The following is a 23,682-nucleotide window of genomic DNA, read 5'->3' as shown; positions in this document are numbered from 1 at the left end:
GGGAAAAGCATACGACCGGGTGATTGGCAGAACAGCAGCTGAGCTAGGAGGGTTCCTAATAAAATGGACTTTCAGATCACTTACTTATTCCCCAACTGGTGCTTCGGGCTGAATTTACTGACTGAAACATACAAATAAATGACAAAATATCCTAGAAAATGCTGTGGGTCCATTTTCAAAGTTAGAAAGATGACTGGCTGGAAAATGTTCTCAGAAAGTGAATTTAGATCACCTGTCAGCCATAGGGTGAGGACTCACCATGACCCCCTGTGGCTGCCCTAGGAAGAAATCTGATAGTTTGTCAGGACTAGTAGTACATGTTCTAGAACAGTGGTGCTGAACTTTGGGATTAAAGATCCCTAAGCTCTTTTAAGTGTGGTCCTGGCCCTTTCCTTCAGCCCTGAATGGTTTTCAGAGAATTGCCAATCAAATAACTAGAGAGATGAGGGTAGGGAAGGATAGATTGTGGGTAGGCCAGTAGTTGAATTGAAATACTTGGATCTTTAAAAATATATGTGTGTGTGTGTGTGTGTGTATACTTTATTGATTTCAGAAAGGAAAGGAGAGGGAGAGAGAGAGAGAAACATCAATGATGAGAGAAAACCTTTGATCAGCTGCCTCCGCAACCTGGGCATGTGACCTGACAGGGAATCGAACCGTGACCTCCTTGTTCATAGGTCAGTGCTCAACCACTGAACCACACTGGCCAGGTGAAATTCCTGGATCTTTAAAATTGAGATTTATCTCTGCATTTTATATATTCCCCATCCCTGTTACCAAGTGGAAGTCAATACATATTTGTTGACTAATCCAGTGACTAGGAAGGACCCAAATGGAGACTAGTTATTACAAAATCAAGATCCTCTTTGACCTTCTACATTCCACAGCTTAAATGAGATGCTATGTCTTCCTGAGAAATGTCAAGAACTACACTTGCTAGAAAATAGAAGGAAGGGCAGTTCTCACCCTTCAGTGGATCTGAACTAATGTACTTTCTCATTGCAGCAGGTGGTAATAATCACAGAAAATCACGGAGTGAAACACAGGGACTATTTGCATTGATATGAAAAGCATGAAGCCTCCATTGGCAAATTGGCATTTTGTTGGACATTTCACTTTTTTCCCAAACTTCTGGGCCTTTGGCCCTCTCTCCCCTGTGGCTTGGAATCGGCCCCTGGTCCAGCCCCTCCTACCTCAGTGCTCTCTGTGCCCCCTGCTCCTGTGGGACCTCCCAGGTGACCAGAACCTGCTATTTCACATTTCTTCATCCCTGACACAACACAACACCAACGCTAGATCAGATGCTTGCTACTTTTTAAAAATGATGTACATTTTGAAGCTATATTTGAGCATAATTTAATGCTGACTTCATTTCCTTGGGTTCAAATAGTTATGTAGTAGTCTAGTGGAAAATAAGACTAACATAAATAACTGGAAAAATTAGATTTGATCAGTTTTTTAAGGATCGAGTAAGACATGAACCTGGTCCTAGCCGGTTTGGTTCAATTCCAATTCAAGGGCACATGCCTGGGGTGTGGGCTCGATCCCCACTAGGGGGCGGTCAGGAGGCAGCTGATCAATGATTTCCTCTCATCATTGATGTTTCTATCTCTCTCTCCCTGTCCCTTCCTCTCTGAAATCAATAAAAATATGTTTAAAAGAAAAAAAAAAGACATGAACCTGCAAGTACTTTTTAAATAGTCAAATGCTAAATAAATACAAGGCAGCACTATGTTTGCGAGCCATTATAGGTGTGTTGCATAATGAAATATAGGAAATCACACTTTCTAAAGAAAAGGGAACTTACAATCTCTCCATCTTTGCCTCCAAAATCTAAATACAGCATCCTGATTCCATCATCTGAAGACATTTTCAACTTTTCATATGGGGCCTGTATGATTGTCTTGGGAAAGGCACCCTCCTGTGGTTCAGTGGTAATAGAAAATCCGTTGTCATAATGTATGGTCAGACGGCACTCCTGGTTTCTGTAAGTGCAAGCTGCAGGGAGAGAGGGAGAGAGAGAGAGAGAGATGAACCATGGAAGGCAATCCATTTTTCCAGGCACTTACATTTCAACTCTCCTCAGTCCCAGGGGCCAGCCCCAAATTTCTTTCTAAAGTTAAAAAGAAGTAATTGTTCATTAAAATCTTCTCCTTGGGTTGATTTTGAGCTTGCAATTTTACTTGCTCCATGAAACTAAAGGAAATAAATAGAAAGAAATCCCGTTTGCTGGGATGTACTGCATTTTATCTGGCCTCCAGCCCTAATCTGTCCATCAGACAACACATTGGGGTCCTTGTCTCAAGCCTGAAAAAACTGACATCTGATTTAGAGTAAGCAGCTACCTCTGAATCTTCATCATCATCATCATCATCATCATCACCATACACACACACACACACACACACACACACACACACACACACACACACGGGTGCACACTATCGTCTTTACTACCAGGTGAGAAAAACAAGCATTGCATCACCAAAATTCACAAATGTGACACACCTAAGAAGTCAGGAGTGAGTTGTTCAAAAATAATCTAATTTTTTAAAAGAAATTTGAACCAAGCTCATTTTATAAGAGGAGTGCCTTTTTAAATTTCCTGATGAGCGGATCACCTTGGCCCTGGAAAAGCAGTTGTAATTGATAGATATCAGGTGTGGCCCCTGCATGAAGAGGGCTGTGTCCTTCCTCTGCCGAATGTGGCGTCCAGGAACCTCGGGTGCTGCCCGCATGGTGCCCTCTGAGCCAAAGGAACAAAACTGAAGCCTCTCGATCGATCAGGTGAGGTGCCGGCTTTCATATGCGGTGCTGTGCTCATTGCGTTTAGGAAGGAGATGAGTGCTTTGAGCTTACGAGCTGGTGACGGGACTGCCATCAGAATCCGAGTTCCCATTAGGAAGACTGGAGAATACTAAAAACCCTTGACCAAAGAGTTCTGGAAAGGTTAACAAGTATCGACTGGACTTATTTTTTTTTAAATCACAAACCACCACATTTAACAGACTCTGGCAAGCAAATCCACTCAGGCCTCCATAAACAAGTGAAAGCTCTTGAGGGAGGGGGTTCTGGAAGAGCAGAATAAGGGCATTATTGAGCACTCTTTACCATCACTAGCTTAGCTCTGCATTGTAAACCAAACTGAATTTTATTTTCCACACCCTTCTGTAGCAGGACCTTAGCTGGACAGTATACAGGTGGAAAAAAGCAAAGATTAGAGAGGTGAGCTTGCCACAACTCAGGTGGATTAGATTTCAAAATTCAAGTTCTTTCCACTCTGTGCCATGTAGCTTCTCACCCTCTGGGACTTAGGATACAGAGGGTTGTGGAGAGGGATCTTGGCATCTCAGAGTAATAACAACAGTGGGGTGGCGGAGGCCTGCAGAGTGTGGCAGGAGCAACAGAGGTCCGCATGTGCTCACAGAATGAGGTGGCTTCTAATCGAAGCTCGGTTAGAACACAAACTCCTTTTTCCGACTTATCCCAGGCAGCGTTCAACTTGTAACTAAGGGCTGATATTTTCCAAAGGCACATTCTCTATTGGTCTTTGAGCCCTTCAGTAAGCCTTGTTATCTTCTCAGAAAGGCCCTAGACCACTGCCACCCCTCGGGCCCAAGGATAACCAAGGATAGTGGTAGACATACTTATGGCTTCTCATCTTGAATCCTCGTTTTTGACAATTTTCACTTCTACCACCTGCGGAATATGTGTGTGAATGGGTTCTAAGTCTGGGTTTCTTTTTTTCCCCTTCTCTATGTTTGAACTTTGAAATTATGCCATCAGATATTCTGAATGGACTGGTTGTGGTTGTTTTTAATTCTAGTTGACTTCAAATGGCCTTTATGTAATAGAATTAGTTACAAGAAGATGCTCTCAACCTACACAGGATAAATTGAACACATTAGCAAGTTAATTGAAGCCCTAATTAAAACCTAAGCCCCTTTGCCCAACGCTGCAGGCATCTTTCAATTTGTAGCTGGGTTGCACCTTTGCTCGTTGCCATCCTCTCTTTCCTCCCAGCATCCAGCTAGATCAGTCCACACAAGTCTGTGTTAGTCTCCTCTGGCTGGTCTACCAGCAGCCTCACTGTTTTCCTGTTGAAATAGAGTTCTATTTATTGAGAGAGAAGGAGTTTACAGAATTTGTGGAATGTCAACTAAACCAGATCCCTTTGGCTATCTTTATTCTTTCCTAGAACACTCCAAAGTTGTTTCAAGGAGTCTGAACTTTCTCTGATATTACACGTAAAACTTCATTCAATTTCGTTTCCAGGTGGCTTAGGACTTTTCCTACTCACCCTGAACTTTCTCTGATATTACACGTAAAACTTCAATTTCGTTTCCAGGTGGCTTAAGACTTTTCCTACTCACGGGTTCAAAAACTCCAGATTTTCTTGCCATGCAGAATGGGCATGTAAACTTAAATAAGATTCAGTGACCCAAAAAGGTTTTCAACAATGTTGGAGAATATTTGGGGGCATTCATTTGTTTCAGGGTAATTTCAAAAAGATCAATTGGCTTGGAGACGCAGCAAAAATTCTACAAAGTAATTGGTTTTTCATATTTGCACGAGTAGAGGAAATGTGGAGAAAGCCTACTACACACTGATGTGTGTCCCATCTTTTCGAATACTCCTGGAGCAGGAGGAAGCTGCACCCAGTGCAGTACCACTCACAGAGGCCAGGGGCCAGCAGCGTCAGCGCCACCTGGTACTTCATTAGATGCCAGTGCTCAGGCCCCACCCCAGACTGGTGGGATCAGCAATCTGAGGCTTTGGAGGATAGCACTTCAAAACATTGTTTTTGTTGCTGATTTCAGCACAGCTAAAGTTCGGAAACACCGTACCCATAATGTCACGTGGGAAATCCTTGAGAGCAGAGCTGTACTGCAGGGCTTCCCACTGTGAAGGAGAGGCTCTAGATTTCCACTGTCCAACGTAGTAGCCGTTAGGCACAAGTGGCGGTTGAGCACATGAAGTATGGCTAGTGTGACTGAGGAACTTATTTAATTTTAATTGATTTCAATTTAAATAGCCACACATGACCAGAGCCTAGCATACTGGTCCACATAGGTCTGGAGTAATACAAGAGAAACCACTGATAATACTTAGTGAGCACTTACTATGTGCCAAGTACTAGGTGTTTTACATGGATTATTTCTCTCAATTCTTGATTACACCCTCTGAGGTAGGTATTATGAGTTCCTCCTTTTTATAGATGGAAAAAATTAGGAGGTTTCAGTAAGAGACTGAGGAAGAAATAGAGCTGGAGTTTGAATCCAGGCCATTCTGACTTTAAAACCCACACTTGTGATTATTACCTTGTACTACATCCTCAACGATAGAGAAAAATGAAAGAACTGGCAAGAAAGCACAAGAGAAGAGGGTACTGAGAATGTTATAAGAAGCACCTTCAAAGTTGGGTTTACTGGAAGACTGCTGTTGAGGCTACTCCACACTGTGTCACCTAATGCCCTGTTTATGAGTGACCACGGGAGACCTAGACGACGAAGGTGGTCTGGGCCTCAGAACCAGAACAATTTCTCTTAGAGCTCAGAATTAGGAACAGTAGCATTACAGGGGGTGTTAACTGTATGTCGTGCTGGCTGATGGAAAACACTGGCTTAAATATGGAGTCCACCTTAGCAGATGTACAGACTTTACAGCATATATTTCCTATCTCTATCTATCTATCTATCTATCTATCTATCTATGTATCTATCTATCATCTATTTTTCATCTAGCTACCTACCTGCCTATCTATCTGTATGGATTGGAGATTAGCATGAAAAATTACTTATCACAGCATTCTGAACAGAACTGTTGTTTTGGGAACACTGACAGAACAGTGAGAAGTTCCATGTCTCTGTAGACAGTACAGGGGATGAAGAATGGACTTGAGAGAGACACAACGTAGAGTTAAAGTCAATGCTGTTGTTTATTAGGTGTGTGATCTTAGGCAAGTTACTTAAGAATTTGCTTTCTGACTTGTAAAATTACAAAGACAAGGGAATCATGAGGATTATTAGATGAGATGAGGCTATGCATTGTGACCTAGGAGACACACACACACAACCCAAAACAGTATTTACACTGATGTTTCTATTCCAAATTATTTCATTTTTAAACTGTTGGTCTTGTCTCAATTAGTTGATTTTAGGAACCAAGAGGGTTGTTTCTCACAGAATGAGAAACACTACAAGACCTTATATAAATTGCCTGGCATATAGCAAGTTCTCAATCAATAGTACAGTATGGAAGGGTTCTTCCTTCAATACACACGTCCCATTTCTAACTTGTCCTTTCTTAGCGCACTACAAGAATGTGGATTGTGCTCACTTGTGTTCTTCCTCCATCCTGCTTGCCTCTCCGTTCATACCAGGGGCAGGGGTGACTGCTGACCGTCCCCAAGCACCGACCCTTTGCTCTGCTTCCCCTACTGCGATGCCTTTGGTTCTGGCTCTTTTCTTAGAGCTGGTTGTCCAGTTTTCTGATCAGTTCTGTGAGCTACCTAATATATTGTCAATACTTATATCCTGTGATAAAGTACTCAGAATCCATTTCTGTTGTTTATAACAAGAACCCTTCTAGTTGATGCCTTCAAGTTCATGCCTCCAGTAAGCCACCTGGGTTATAGGCAGGAAACTGCATCTGACTTGCCAAATCAGAACTTTTCTTGAATGAAGATGGGATAAGGCTTTTCACAGTCAAACTCTTTGGTTCAGGAGGGCATGTGGTATGCCTTAATTTAGAAGATTTTACGTTTATCTTTGACATTTTAAGTATCCCCAAAGGCCAGGAATGGAAGCCACTTTGAGGCCAGGGCGAAGTAGAGGGTGTGTTCTTCCTGTAAGAGTGTGGAGCCCGTTGCCAGCAGTGCTCACCTGTGGTGACTTCGGTAATGAGTTCAGCTGAGTTGTGGCAGCCCTGTACTATGCTCCTGGTCCAGTGGGAGAGGTCCCTGCTGATTTCAGCCCTGAAGAGATGCGTTTCAATCCCCTGCCTGGTACCCGTTCGTGTTGCAAAGGACAGATCCACACCAGCCTGGGGAGATCCTTTCCCTGGACCTGAATGGACCAGCCTGTTGAAGGAGAGAGAGAGAGATCACTAAAGATCATCAAAGTTGAACTGCCTTAATCACCTGACATGTCATTTGGTGACTTGCTGTCATTCTTCTGATCTGAATGAAAGGGTTCACTGCACCCTTGTGATCACCAGGGCTTTCCGCCATCCCTTCACCCAGGTCCCCTCCGATGGTCAAGTGAGATTAAGAAGGTGTCCTACAACTATGCATCAAGTTGCATATGCAGAGGAGTTGATTAATATGACTGTAACTAACAGTAGATAAATTCAACTATACTCATTCATCCAAAAAGAAAGAATTGAGTAAATGAGAGAGACAACCATTTAGATAGTGTGTAAAATTCCCTCCATGGTTTCATTCCTGGACTGGACAGGGAAGCCATTGTTTCCTGGCTTAGACTCAGGTCCCCTGTTTCCTGTAGTTGGGATCATCTGGCTGCAGTGAGGGTATGTCTGGGTGTGCATTTCTCATGCACATGTCTCCAAATGCAGGGGAACAGCCATGGGACTCCGTTGAGGAAGTAGCAACCTGTGTTAAAGCTTGAGAAAGAAGTGGTGATGCTGGACTTCCTGAGAAAAGGAAGGTAACTGAACTTTATAGGAGATTCAAGAGTGATTTTTACTACACACATTGTTTGTACTGACTTCAGAATGCTTTCTGAAAAGCCAGACTTAAACGTCTCAGAGTCCTACCTTCTGAGCAGGCACTGGCTAGTCCTACTTCTCGCTTGCCCCCTGCAAACACGGATTTCTCAAGCTCTCGCCTACTTCTTGATATCTCAACCTTCTTTTGGGAGAGACTGTCATATCAATAATTTGCAGGCTAGCATAAGTATAATTTAATAAATGTTACTTCTCTTTGGGGTCTTTTTATTTTCAGCCTTATCTTTTAATACAGAAAGAAACACTTTACTAGTTGCTCCAGAAATCTCAGGTCTATTTGCTTGGGGGAGGCGGGGAGGGAGTTATTTTCTTAGGAAAAGCCCTTTTTACCTCTAGATTAAAACCTGCACAAAGGAAATCCAAAAGTTCATATTCCCTTGTAAGCATAAACATTGTAGACCAGAGTTATCAATGTAATAAAACATATTGTAGCTTGTTGAATTTCTAGCAACAAGCTTGCAATATAACTTAGAAGAGCTTTTCTTTACTTACAAAGTTAGTGGTGTGTAGTGCCAACTTGCAGAAAAAGCATTGAAAAACCTTTTGGCTGTAAAATTCTTTGAAGATTGGGTAATTCACAAGAGAGAACAAATATTGGCAAGACTATGGTGAGAAGGGAACCCTTGTCTGTTGGTGGGATTGGAAATTGGTACTTCCATTATGGATGCTAGTATATGGAGGTTCCATAAAAAATTAAAATTAGAACTACCATATGATCCAGCAATCCCATTTCTGGGAAAACATCCAAAGGAAGTAAAATCAGTATCTCAGAGAGATAGCTGCACTCCATGTTCATTGCAGCATTATTCACAATAGCCAAGCTATGAAAACAACTTGAGTGCCTATCAATGGATAAATGTGGAATATTATTCAGCCTTTAAAAAATAAGGAAATCTTGCCGTTTGCAACTGCATGGATACATCTGGAGGGCATTATGCTAAGTGAAATAATCCAGACAGAGAAAGACAAATACTGTATGATCTCACTTACATGTGGAATCTGGGGGGGAGGGGAACTCACAGAAATAGAGAGTACAATGATGGTTGTCAGGAGCTGGGCACTGGGGCAAATGAGGAGATAATCGTCAAAGGGTACAGACTTTTAGTTATAAAATGAATAAGGCTCGAATGGATAGCCTGGTAACTACAGCTAATGACACTGTATTTTATACTTGAAATTTGCAAAGAGAGTAGATCTTAAGTGTTCTCACCAAAACAAACAAAAAGGTAATCATATGAGGTGATGTGTTCATTAACTTCACCATGGTAATCATTTCACATGTATCCTCAGTTTTCTTTCTTTTTTTAAAATTGATTTTTAGAGAGAAAAGAAAGGAGGAGAGAGGGAGAGAAAAACATTAATGTGAGAGTGAAACATCAACTCCCTGCCTCCTGCAGGCCTCCGACCAGGGATTGAGCCAGGAATCTGGGCATGCGCCCTGACCAGAAATCCAACCTGTAACCTGGCCAGGGTCTCAGTTTTCTTATTTTAAAAGCATAATCCCTGCCTCCTATGATTATTAAATATAATAAAATATATAAAGCACTTATTCCAGTATTTAGTGCATCGTAGTAAGCATTCAAGAAAAATGAGTTCCCTTGTGCCTTCCCTCGCCTAACATCTTCACTTTCTAGCCCCTAAATTTCCACCTAGTGCACATCGACTCTGTCATAATCCAGGACCAGCATAAATGTAACAGAGAGACACAGGGAAACAAGAAAAAATATAGCGCCCTCATGGAGAATGTCACTTTTTTTTGTCAATTTTCGACTGACATTTTTCTCGAAAGTGACTATAAAATTGAAGCCAATAATAACTGGAAAATGTAATTTGTTAGAAAATTGACATTTGGTAGGTCTGTGTACAAGGGATGAAATTACTAACAGAGTGTAATGTGCATGAGGGCCCTGTATCCAGCTGACCAATACCATGTATGGGGAGTGCTCGGGGGAAACTCAGCACATTATAGGAAGTAATGATGAGAAGAGAGCCTTTGGAGGGAGGATCATCGGTGTACTTTGTTAGTCATCTCATCACTAAATCCTCATTGATTGAAAAGAAAAGGAAATAATTCAGTTTTGAACTATCCAAGTGTGATGATATAATATTTATATTAAAGAACATGTAAGTTTGCTATCTGAAGAATAACAGGCAGGCTGAATTATGTGTTCTTTTGACATGCCAATACTGGCTAATGAAACGTAAAATTCTGTATGTAAACTATGAGATAAAGCAAATTATCTTTTCTGCTACCTTGTGTACATACTGGTAATAAATCCCACATATATCCGCAGGATCCATATGACTACACATCTCCTAGATGGAGTGTTATACAGACCTTGAAAATTATTTTATAAATGTACATTTAAATGTGGGAAGTGCATATATGTCTCTTGAAAAGGTCTAGATATGCAATTCCAGTATGTACAAGAAAAGCTTAGAAACAATTTTATTAAGGTGTCAAGAAATTTTATGGGTGATTTCATTTCTTCTGATGTTTGGTTTTTTTTACTCCTAAATTTTTCTCTAAACATATACTACACAACTTAAAGAGTAGCTTTAAGAGGTTACCAGACTGAAATGAAGCCAAATTTTGCACTCTGATATTTAGAATGAGGACTTCCATTGCAAAGAAAAATGCCTGCATTCGGACCCTGTGTGGCGTTCATGCTTTGTGTGGTGTTTGTTTGATAGTGGCAGTTCAGTGCTGGAATACTAGATGAGCTTAACTCTGGCATGTTTGTGTCTGGGTTATTCTAAATTGTCCATGTCTAGCTCCTAAGACCTAATGCCTATTGGCTGTGGTTATGGAATAGCCTTTCTCAAGATGAAAGAAACTGATCCACGTGGAATGAAACACCTATCTGTGGCTTCATTAATCCCTTACACCAGCGGTTCTCAACCTGTGGGTCGCAACCCGTTGGGGGTCGAAAGACCTTTTCACAGGGGTCTCCTAAGACCATCAGAAAACACATATATAATTACATATTGTTTTTGTGATTAATCACTGTGTTTCAATTATGTTCAATTTGTAACAATGAAAATACATCCTGCATATCAGATATTTACATTACAATTCATAACAGTAGCAAAATTACAGTTATGAAGTAGCAATGAAAATAATTTTATGATTGGGGGTCACCACAACATGAGAAACTGTATTTAAGGGTCATGGCATTAGGAAGGTTGAGAACCACTGTTTATATATGTGTTTTCCAATGGTCTTAGGCGACCCCTGTGAAAGGGTTGTTTGACCCATAAAGGGGTCGCGACCCACAGGTTGGCGACCCACAGGTTGAGAACCGCTGCCTTACACGAACTTACTGGCCTCCTGTAAATGGGACAGGAGAGATGTGGAGCCCCACCAGTTGAAGTTACAGGATCCTTTTGGATTCAGAGCTGCTCTGAGGGGCCTTAGAGGAACTTCCTGTTCTGTTCAAGTCTCTTCTCCTTACAACTCACCACCAAAAATCAATCACGAAGTCATTCATCCATTCAATCAATCAAAGATTCACTAGTCATGAACTGCTGTATTCCACATATATGTATGGTGCACTGTTATGGACTGAATTATGTCCCCCTAAAAATCCACATGTTGAAGTCCTAACCCCGATGTGATTGTATTTAGAAATGGGGCCTATAAAGAGTTGATAAGGGTGTGGCCTTAACCAAGAGGACTAGTGTCCTTAAATAAAATAGGAAGAGATACCTGAGAGCATTCTCCCTCTGCACCCACACAGAGGAAAGGCCCTGAGAGGACAGAGCAAGAAGGCACGGGGCTGGCTGTAAGCCAGGAAGAAATCCCTGACCAGAAACTAACCCCACCCCACCCTGATCTTGGAGTTCTAGCCTCCAGACATGTGAGGAACTAAATTTCTGTGGTTTAAGCCACCAGGTTTGTGGCATTTTGTTAAGGCAGTCTGAACACACTAATAAAAGCACTTACTCTATGCGGACTCAAGGTTAGGGGTAGTGTGAGAAAAGACGAGGCCCCTGCCTTGAGGAGATACAGTTCTTCCTAACTAATTCCCATGGCCTTTCCATTCCAGGTTCAGCCCCGGGTCTTAGGAGACTCAGTCCTACAATATAAAGGAGAGTCAGAACCGGCCTCTGACAAATGAAGGACATGAGCCAGGGTTAGGTGTTGTCTGGAGAATTATTCCTCCTCATTGGGGCAACCTGATTATTATGACGATCTTCCTCCAGAGAGAAAGCAATTCCATCACAAGAATGGAGAGCAGTGGATTCTGGGACAAGGACAAAGGGGCACCACAGTTATTAACATATTTGTTATTTCATTCCTATCAAGATATAGGAAATAGACTTCCTTTCGGTTCTTTTTATCATCGCAGCTAGTTGCTTTTGACTGTCCACAGCAATAATTTGGGGATGTTACACAGAAATGTAGACATTCACCACTGTGCCATGGTGAGGAGGCTGGACAGAGATTTGGTTGTTTATAAATCATGGCACTGCAAAGATAACACAAGGGCACTGGACAACTTAAGATCAAGGTCCTTTCTCTTACCCCTTTTGTGAGAGATGTAGCAGCTACTAGGAAGAGAGAGAAAAAAAATAGTGGACTGATTACACTCATAAATGCTCTGTGAAATCTTTCTCTTGAGATGAATTTTTATTGGCATAATTCCAACCCCAAGCCAATAGAATAAATTGGATATACATCCTTGGATACTATTTGTCCAGTAGTCTGCTCTCTGAGTATCTTCACTTACAGGCCTCACAGGCCCTCAGACTCAATGTAAGCTAAAGCTACATTGCATAAGGTCCTTGAGATCTTAACAATTAAATATCTGGGTTCTGAGTTACATTACACCAGGATCCACAAGGGCTACACCCACTGCAAAGGACAGGAAGTTTTCACGGGTTGTTAACACACTATTCAAAAGAAAGAGTCATTCAGATGGCACATTGAATATCCGAAAGAGAACAGATTCCGTAGCAATGCCAAAGACAACAGGAGCTGCTATCTTTAGATGTTTGTGGTGCAGGACGATAAGGAGGAGGCAGTGCTGCATTCAGGCTAACAGTGATATGATGGATGGCTGAAAGAAAATATAACCTGTACTTTCTTACTTTGCTGCTTTATGAAAAGAATGGTTTGAGATTCCAGCCTGAGTAAGGTGCAGTGGAAGCCCAGGAAAAAGTGATATTGGGAGGAGCACACCACTGCTTCAAAGGAACACAAGTCCTTGCTGAGAAGATTACACACCAGGCACTGGAAGGATGGAGACACTACACGAGTGAAACTCAGGGGGAATCTTTGGGAAATCGGGGAGAACAAGTGAGAGGTTAGAAGATAGGAAAAGCGGAAATGATATCCTGGTTTTCAAAATGTGGAAGAAATTAGATTCTGTGACCCTGTTCCTAAGCAAGATTTTGTAATGGATTTTTTCAGTAATCATCTTTCACTTTGGAAAACAGGCAACAGTAGTTTGTGAGAACCTATGTGGCTTTCTTATATTCAACTGTTTCATTCAGAAACAAGATTACTGGAAAAGTGATAGAGGAAGTGAACATTCAGAAGAAAGATATTGACAATTCGATACTCATTTGTACTTCACAGCTTATCAGTCAGATGAGTACTTTGTTAAGTGACCCACAAGCCATTATGAGTCCATTTAATTAAGGATGGAGGCAGAGCTGTGGCCTCAGACCTACCCTGTTCAACATTTCTATCAATGACGTATGAAGTTGTAAAATACATGGACATCAACTCATTGGAAGATCCAGAACTAGTAATAAGAAGAAGCATGCCGAAACCGGTTTGGCTCAGTGGATAGAGCGTCGGCCTGCGGACTGAGGGGTCCCGGGTTCGATTCCGGTCAGGGGCATGTGCCTGGGTTGCGGGCACATCCCCGGTGGGAGATGTGCAGGAGGCAGCTGATTGATGTCTCTCTCTCATCGATGTTTCTAGCTCTCTGTCTCTCTCCCTTCCTCTCTGTGAAGAATCAATAAAATATATTTAAAAAAAAATAAGAAGAAGCATGAGTTATGGATATAAGATTGTTAAGCACTGAGGTTAAGCTAGAAACAACAACAACAAAACTAGAAGGAGGGAGACATGATATCGAAGCACCATTGGAAATTTAGTTATGGTTGACTCAACCCAGAGTTACTAACAACACTAATTCACATGAATGGAATGAAATGAGGTGATGCTCCTGTGTTCTTCTATGCTGAGCAGACCATGCCTAAAATACACCATTTTTTTTTGTTCTATGAATCTCTTTGGCAGTGAAATGAAACCCATGGACCCCAATTCTGAATAATGTGTGTAAATTTATCTCAAAGGAAACCAGTGATACTGAAATGTAATTCCATCCCAATATCATGATGTTGAAGACTATGATCAGAATAGCAGAGTACCCAAAACTCCTTCAGAAAGAGCATAATTTGGAGACATCCTGTCTGGAGAAGAGAAGACTCTGTGTGGGAAATGAGAAGGAGGAAGGGGCAAGCATAAATGTCTGCAGTATCTGTGAAGGTGTTTGAGCATAGACTGGTCAGTGACATCCCAGGGATGGAAGGGACAGCTCTCACCTTGAGAGTCCACAGTCTGATCAAAGCCATCCCTAGACCTTGGCCCACCTAGGAAGAACCATACTTGGAGCACATGATTTGCTTTGTGAGATCTAAGATGAGACTGTCTAAGCTGGCAACCAGCAGGTGTTCTTGAATGCCTACTCTGTAAGGCCCGTGGCTCATATGCCAAAGTTGACAGCTCCTGGGTAAGGAGATGTTGGGGATAAGAAACTTGCTGTTGACAGCACAGCCATCAAGACCTACCACAGCATGATCTCCTCAAGATAGATGCCCCTTCTCTGGACTCCCGCACATGGTTATCAACCCATTTGCCCCATTGCTGTAAGATTGGCACCTCATCTCCCTCACCAGACCTTGATGTCCTGCGGATAGGAGCCTTGTTCCATCCCTCCGAGTCTGTGGTGTCCAGCATCCTACTTGACACATGTTAGGTGTTCAATTCATGTTGGTGACTAACTACCTAAATGCAAGTTTATCAAAATGTTTTAAAAACGGACTGCAAGGTTGCAAAGGAAAGAACACACACACACACACACACACACACACACACATTGGCCTATTTTGAAATGTTTTGAAACTGTGGGGTCAGTGAAGGGCCTCCTAATAGACTCCTCATTTGTAGTAGACCATACTGGGGAACACATTACAGTAGCCAAATTCTGGACACTAAGTACCTAGTAAATGTCAGTGGGACATTAAAATGTTAACAGTCATCATTTGGGCATTTGGAAAGGCAGGGCCAAGGACAGAATCCGTCTGCCTGAGGTTTTCCCATTGTGCCAAGAACAGCCTCTCTATTTTCCTCCCCAGATTCTTCCCAAAGATCTTTCCTGATCTATAGTCTCAGGAGGGACTCTGAAATAGTGATTATTTATCTTTCAATTATTTTACATTTCAAGCTATTTATGTATCCTTAAAAATAGGACCATCTGCCTCTTATCTGTAGCATGAACTGAACTACAGCAGCCATGAAAATGCTGTCTCCCCAGGGAAGATAACTTTCTTACCCAGCCAGAAAAAATACTGGCACTATGGGACGGACGTTCATGCTACAATTCACACCCAATTTCTAAGTTTTATCTGAAGCTGCTTGAGAAGCCGAAGGACATGCTTCATCCCCTGGTGGCAAAATTCAGATACACGTTCCCAGGGTGAAAGCCATGGTTGAAAGCAACGTCACAATTACCAGCACAATTTTACATTTCCTTTTAGCTAGGAGTGTGCATGAGTGAATAAATAAATAGGACCGCATAATATTAGACAGTGGAGCCTGGGTACAGAATATCTAGTAATAGCCATTATTGTCATTGCTCCAATCTGGGCAATAATTTTTATTTGATTATTTCCTGCTGTATGCCTTGCACCTAGAATAATTCCAGGCACATGGCAGGCACTCAGTAAATATTTGTTAAATGAACGTCCAAATGAACAGCTAGACTACAAAGAGGGCTATTTTCCATGGAGTCTGTGATTGATGGGTACTATGAGAGATTATGACTTCTCTCCCACCCTCAGTCCCTCAACCACATAAAACAGTAGCTAATGCTAAATCCAATAAATGTGGGTTACCGTCCCCTAAATGCTAGTTTCCAGATTAATTCAGTTCTGCAAAAAAAGTGATTTTGAAAGGTAACTGAGATGACATGTTCTAGGAGATGCGCCTAACATTCATTTCCTGTTTCTTTTTTCAACCTGGTTCTTCTTTCTATCTTTCATAACTGGTGTTTTTCATAGTGACTTGGTTATTTAGTGAGTCAGAGTTACCTTTTTTGGTCTGAGAGTAGACAGTGACCATTTTATTTAAAAAAAGGTACAAATCGTTAAGATTTCAAATTCATGGCCAGCATTAATCTAGGATCCATTTAAAGAACTGCATATAAATGAAATGGCTCTCTAAACCAGATACAAAGAAAGGGTGAAATGTCTTAACACTACTTCAAATGCCCAGAATGGTGGATTTGTGAGGCTGAGCATACTTTGGGGTCAAATTCTTTGTCTAAGACTTGGAGGCAGTAGAGATACTCATTCCTGCAGAAAGCCAGGCCACATGCCGTAGATGTGATGATTTAAGTCTTTATCAATAACTGGTACTAGGCCACAGATTGTTTCTGGCTCTTCAGATATGTCCGTTTGTCTGACTGGTTTTGATGAAAAAAAAAAATTAAAAACCTGCCTTACCAGGTATGCTGGTGTACTAACTTAATTCTGGATAGGTGTTAGGGAATGTTGCCCAAAATGTTCCACATGACAACATTATCATCAATATCCTTAATTAAAACAAAAACAATTGCAGCACACAGATTCGGCCAAATTAGTAAAATTACATATTAGGTAACTGGGTTGCTAAGCAGTGTTACATCCTCATTTTACTTAATTGCTGTAATTAACATTTCCCAGCAGATGCCACACAAAAAAAGTAAAAGCCACTGGTCTAGTGCTCTCTAATACTCTCAACCAGTGGCCAGTGCTGCCCCTATTAGACTCGAGGCAAGAAGTGATGGGGAAGGAATCACTAATAAGGACCCAACTGTTTGGTTGGGGGTGGGGGGGAAGGGGGTGGCGCCCAGGTACCAAACCCCCTCAGCCAAGAATGGCTGAACAATTACCTCATTTCTATCTTCTAAACTTCTTTTATTTGCATACATTGGTGAAAGAGTTACATAAGGAACCATTTCTGGGAACGTTTTTATTATTGAGGGATACTGACTATAAGCAAAGACCAACTTAATGTAGGAGAATGAGCAGCAAAAGAGACGGAAGTCAAGTTTTAACTACTTAGTGGTATTATCTAGGTGGGTTTCCAGAGACGTTTTGTCCTCCTTACATTCTCCATGGTCTCATGACTGTTCATGGCCAGCTGCCAGCAGTCATATGGAGGGAGGAAAGTGGATGCCTGTTAGGTGGAAGGTTGCACTGATACACTGTCATTTACATTGACTCTTTGAAAGGGGTATCATGAGCTCCACTTTACAAACAAGAACTTCATGGTTCTGTGTGGTTAAGTAGCTGCCCAGGATCACATAGTAAGTGTTCAGAATTTGAACCCAGATCCACATGACCACAAAGTCTATATCTTTCCATCATGCCAGGAAAAGGGGCCACACTTCAGCTTGTCAACTACAGGTAGGAGGGCAAGTGAAGTGAGACAGTGTAATGAAGACCTCGTCATCTATGAGTTTAAACCATCCATGCACTTTCCTTCCCCAAGGTCAACAAGACTCACAGTCCAACAGATAATCTCACATCACAACATCCAACATCTTGGGAAATGTTTCCTTTTAAGTTAATGGTCTGTTTATTAGCTAGCAGTCTTAGAGCTCTAATTTTTAAATATATTCTTTGAACTTTCTGGTTATCTCTTACATATTCCCCTCTCCCATCTAAGCCTTAATGAGTTCAACATAGATCACAGTGTATACAGAATATGGATTATAAAAAGGTTTCTGAGAACTTCTCCATGTAAAATAACGACAATTAAATTAGTCTTATTTTGCTGGGAAAAATGAAACCATGGGTGAATAACCTGAACAATTAGCTCTTATAACGTGGCTTTTATCTGTTATATTTCACTGCTTTTTAAAAAAATTTCCCCATAATTAATCCCTAGTACAACATTGGCCCCTAACAAGAGTCTTTTAATGTTTCTTAAATAGAACAGTTTTCCCCCCAAAATAAAGCCATCATTAGGCCACTTGCCTAGTGTTGTTACAAGTAGCATTCAGAACTAGTTTTGTGGTGCGATTGAGGGGTTCCAGACTTCCCATTTCTGTCTCACACTTCTCTCCTACAACAAACAAACAACTCTTCCATTGGCCCACTCCTTATATCTCAAATAGAGTCCTGATGCATGAAATTCATGCAAGAGTAGGCCTTCCTTCCCCAGGCTGACAGCACTGCCTTCTCTTTGGCACCCGGGACCTGGGCTGGCTTCCCTCCACCCTGGCTTCGTCTAGAACAGGGGTGGGCAAACTTTTTGACTCGGGGGCCACAATGGGTTCTTAAACTGGACCGGAGGGCCGGAACAAAAGCATGGATGGAGTGTTTGTATGAACTAGTATAAATTCAAAGTAAACATCATTACATAAAAGGGTACGGTCTTTTTTTTTTAGTGTTATTCATTTCAAATGGGCCGGATCCGGCCCGCGGGCCGTAGTTTGCCCACGGCTGGTCTAGAAGGACGTCAGGTATAATTAGCATATTGCCATTTTATTATTATAGATGTCTTTAAGACACTATGAGTCCCTGATAAATGCAGTATTATACGTAGGATCAAATATGTCCAATTATCAGTCATTCATTCATTAATTTCAATTATTTTCTCCAATCTTAACAATTGTTAACCTTTATCAATCACTTATGTCTCAGTCATATCTAAGCATTTACATACACTGTGTCACTTGGTCCTATCAGTAACTGCGTGAAGTATAAGACAATACTGCCCCCTTCATGATGAGGCTTGAATTCAGAGAAATTGATATTTTGCCCAACGTCACATTGCAAGTAGAGGTCTCAGGATTCAACTCCTGGTTTGTCTGATGCCAAAGTCCATGGATCTCGCCACTCTACTCGTTTCCACCAACAATGAGGAACTCCCAAATTGAAGAGGGTCACTAGGCATATGGGGACACATGGGATGGGCAGGTGTGTAGGCAAACCCCCACTTCTCAGTTGACAGAGTGTAGAACCTTGGGCAAGTAGATCCTTTTGCACTACCCTATGGGAATGCCCATGGACAATGCCCCACATTCTCTATGAGTCAGGAGGCCTCCCAGGCTTAGTGTGAAAACCACAGGCGGTTTGACAAGTGCAATTGGCCAAACTTTCCCTGTGGAAAGCATTCCTAACATTTCTGAGACTGGCCTGAGGCAGCATCTACTTTTAGCACTTAGAAACAGGTTAGTTCCTTAGGCACCAATGATTACGCTACAACAGCTATTTTCAACTTTTCCATCTCATGGCACACATGAACTAATTACTAAAATTCGGCAGCACACCAAAAATATATATTTTTGCCAATCCAACAAAAAATATAGGTTTAATTGTGATTCATTCATACCAGATGGCTAGTGTTGTGTTGGCTGTTGTCATTTTTGTTTATTTTAAAATCTAAGGGGAAAGAGGTCAGTGCCACTGACTAAGTAGTCAGGTATTGCATGTTTTAAAAATTACTGTGCCACTCCAGTTGAAAATTGCTGTGCTACAAATTTAGTAGAAACACTCAGTGTCTTTGGGTCCCAAGTGGTGTCAAATGAGAGAAGTACAGCCCAGACAGTGTGGCTAAGTGGTTCGAGCAACCACATCTGAACAAGGAGGTCACTGCTTGATTCCCGGTCAGGGTACATGCCCAGGTTGCAGGCGTGGTCCCCAGTGTGGGGCATGCAGGAGGCAGCCGATCAATGATTCTCATCATCAATGTTTCTCTTCTTATTTTTCTCTCTCTCTCTCTCTCTCTCTCTCTCTCTCTCTCTCTCTCTCTCTCCCCCTTCTTCTCTGAAATCAATAAAAATATATATTTTTTAAAAAATGAAAGAAGTACACATTCATCAGTTCACCTTTTCAACTACTCCAAACCCTTCTCAGGTCAACGGTCAGAGAACTGGGCTCAGACAAACCCCACTCTTTTTACAAGCTTTGTACTTCTGAACCTTTCGCCCATAAACTGGATGTGCAGAATTTCTGGGCTAGACCTCCTCTAGAATTCCAGAAATACTGTGACCTTAATCTTCGCTCTCTGTAGACCCATCTCACGTGCCAATTATGACAACAGTGACAAAAAACCAGCACACTTACTCCATATGGGCAAGAGTTTTTTGTTTTGTTTTTTAATGTTCAGCAACATCAAATAAGCTTTGGCTAAGCAAAAAATGTTTTCCCAAGGACTCATAAAAAGCTGAGGGATGAGAACAGCTAAAATTACACCATCTTTGCAAACTTCCTGAGTGCACTCCTATAAAGTGCACTGATAACACACAGAGGCACACTGTTGAAGTTTGCCAGTGGGAGAGGCGTCTGCTTGTCAATGTCTATGCATGGTGGTCAATGCCAAGAGCATGTGAGCATGTCTGGGGCCACTGCTCTGAAATACAATCAAATTTTCATCTTCCTGAAAAATATAAATTAGATGTGCCTGGACCTAAAAAAAACCCAAACAAACCTAAACAAATATACAGATCAACTCTGAACTGTCTGAGGGAGTAACTCAATTTTAGAAGCAACCTGTTTCTTACTGGCCATAGTCCCAGCCAGTTCTTCCTGGGCAAGGGAAAAGACTGTCTCTAGCATTCGGAACGATGCTTCCCAGCACTGCTGAGGCAAAGGCAAGGGACTGACCCAGTGCTCAGTCCTGCTGTGTGCCAGGCATTATGCTCAATAAGGCTGTGCTTACGTCATTGCTATGGATTGAATTCTACCCATCACCACCCTGTCAATCCTATGTTGGAGCTTTAAACCTCATTGAAACTATATTTAGAGATAGGGCCAATCATGAGGGAGGAGCCCTGATCCAGTAGAATTTGTATCCTTATAAGAAGAGACACCAGTGAGACCTCTCCCCGAATGTGCTCGGCCGTGTGAACACTCAAGTAGAAGCCCACCATCTTTACGATCCAAGATGAGAGGTCTCACCGGAAACCAACTGTGCTGGCACCTAGCCCTTGACTTCCAGCTTCCAGAATTGTGAGCAAATAATTATCTGTTGCTTAAGCCACACAATCGATGGGATTTGTTGGGGCAGCCTGAGCTGACTAATGCAGGCACCATATTTTAATTTCGTAATCACTCTGCAATAGATGTGATGATTTAAGATGTCAGGAGAGCTAAGGCAATATTTCTGTGATACACTCAGGATATTCAAGGAGCCACTAAAACTCCAGGGAATAAGAGCATGACTCTGTGAAAGGGGTATCATGAGCTCCACTTTACAAATAAGAAACCCATGGTTCTGTGTGGTTAAGCAGCTGCCCAGGATCAGTGGTTAAGAAGGTGAACTCAGAATCTCAGGTCTCTTCCTGGCTGTATGACTGTGTGTAAGTTACTTCCCCTCTTTGTTCCTTGGTTTGCTTGTCTGTGGAATAGGAACAAAACCTAAACCTCAAAGGCTTGTGAGGGTTAGATGTGGGAACCCTGAGGACTATATTTGCCCAATGCTTGTTAAAAACGGATTCCTGACTCCCAACCTGACATGCTGAGCCAGAATCTCCAGGGAAGGGTCCCCAAGACAGGAATCTTTAATAAACAGCCAGATCATTCTTCATTTGGGTACATTTTGCAAACTCAGATAGAACCTATGTAAATTACTTGGCCTTGACCTAATCTCCCTTTGCAAAGGTCAGCCACTGTTTCTTTACCACATGGTCTATAGTAAGTTCTCACTTAACACTGTCAATAAGTTCTGGGACACTGTAACTTTAAATAAAACGATGTAATAACGAGAACCAATTTTTCCCATAGCCTAATACAGAAATATGCTATAGGAACTTAACTCTTGTTTAAATCAATTAACCTATGGTAAAATTGATTTAAGTCACAATTTCTAAGAACCACTGACTACATTAGTGAGGACTTAACTTTATTTGCCAGTGGTACTCTCGTGGCCTGGATATGCACTCAAAGACAAGTAATGCCACTAGTTAGGCTGTGTGCCCAACAGCTCAAATATAAAGGACACAGTTTCACATGTGACTGTACAGAACACATGGTAAGTAAAGGAAAGAGTCACTTGATAAACTTAAATACATGGCTAGGGAAGCAGCCAATGGAAGGATTGGGGTGACCCCAGAAATGGAAGGATCCAGAGTTTTCCTCTGATTTTGACCACTTCTGGCAGAAAGGAATAGCTTCAGCCCAGCTCCTCCCTTAAAGAGCTGGCTTATCTGCAAGGATAGGATAGTTTCAATCTCCAGCTGGGGCGAACCCTGCTCCATGGCATCTCATTCAATGCCCAGCCCGAAGCTACAAGAGGGTACATCTTCCCAGCATGACTACTCAGGGAAGGGAGGGGTCCTTTTCTTAGTTGCTTGTTTGTGTTCCAAAGTCTTTTCCTAGGCACAGTCCCAGAGATGTGGAAGGAAACGGACCATGACCAATGCATAGGCAAACTAGGGTGGCTGATGCATAGGCCAAAAGGTCGGTTAAACAACCCCTTTCCACAAATGTGTATCTCTCCCTGGGCATTCACGGAGCGCGTTTGACAGATGAGCTCGCTGAAAGATGGAGGTGGAGTGGTCAGCCTAGGGTTAAGCATCATCCTGATGGGAGGAAAACAGATGGAAACTCCAGCTCTTTCTTTTCCAGGCTGCTGCTCAGGACCAGGCAGCAAATTACCTACTAGCTTGAAGGGATGAAGTAAGACTAGCCAGTCTGTCCTAACATCTGTGACCCTCTTCAGGACTGCCCTGGGCCATTGGAGCCCTGCTTGTGCCTTCAGCCTGATGAGCCTCAGAGATGACATCCCGCCAGGCAGCCTGGGCTATTGACGGACAGCTGTGAGAGTCACTTGCAACAATCAGGACCAATTGGCAGGTACTCAGTTCTGCTCTGGGGCAGCGCTGTCCAACAGAACTTTCTGTGATGATGGAAATGTTCTGATCTGTGCTGTCCAGAATAGTAGCCTTTAGCCCAAACTGCTGAGTCCCTGAAATGTGGCGACTGTGATGGAGGAACTGAAGTTTTGAGATCCTGAATGAATGGTAATGGTGGTAGCGAATAGAGCTGAAACTCCTTAGAATACCATGAGTCAGAACGCTCAGAGACTGGGAGGAGGAAGCAGTGTCCTAGGGTAAGTTTTCCTTTCAAGCTGCCCGACAGTTACCCAGAAACTCTGCCTTCTTTAACCTTCAGTTCCTGAAAATCATTCCAAGAGGCAGGAGTCCAATTTCTCTCCTTAGTAATTGGAATACGGTGACTATGGTCTGATCTTTCTTTGGTTACGGTTGTGAGAGTCTCAGAATCTGAAAACCAGGGCCCATGCATGGGAACGGGTGTGTAAACCACCAAAAATGATGGCAACTGGGCTGAATTTGAATGGACCCCAAGACAGAGCCTGAATCTTAGTATGGATATTTGAGGATGTTTGGATTCTGATTATTGAGGTTTTGTTGTAAACAAATATTTTGAGGCTTAGGAAACTCAAAAATTAAATTACTAATTTATTTATTAATTTCTAAGCGCTCTGGGCCTGGATCCTAGCCCCCGAAGGCTTCCTCCATTTACCTCGGGGGCCAGTAGCTGCCATCCTCAGGTCTCCCTTGCTGGTCTCCACAATCAGCCACGCGAGGAAGAGGAATTTTAAGGAGTTTCATCTGTATTCACTACCACGGTTTCAACTTCGTGTTAGCCTCTGGCTCTGCCCCTGGGCCTTATCCTCTTCCCTAC

The 23,682-nt window shown here is 42.2% G+C and overlaps 1 protein-coding gene across 1 annotated transcript in view; it reads right to left on the bottom strand.

The window, feature by feature from the left end:
- Positions 1-23,682, bottom strand: part of SNTB1 (syntrophin beta 1) — a gene marked incomplete at its 5' end in the record, with an annotated part of 223,960 nt that overhangs the window by 4,957 nt on the left and 195,321 nt on the right. The window contains 2 exons of the mRNA XM_006769125.2: positions 1,808-1,998; positions 6,885-7,081. Coding sequence (XP_006769188.1) covers positions 1,808-1,998; positions 6,885-7,081 — 388 coding nt within the window. The remainder of the gene's footprint in view (positions 1-1,807; positions 1,999-6,884; positions 7,082-23,682) is intronic.

This window comes from Myotis davidii, unplaced genomic scaffold (assembly GCF_000327345.1).
Source record: "Myotis davidii unplaced genomic scaffold, ASM32734v1 scaffold1, whole genome shotgun sequence".
In the NCBI taxonomy this organism is placed as follows: Eukaryota; Metazoa; Chordata; class Mammalia; order Chiroptera; family Vespertilionidae; genus Myotis; species Myotis davidii.
Note: the sequence above shows the minus strand (reverse complement) of the source record. Positions and strands in the feature narration are given on the sequence as shown.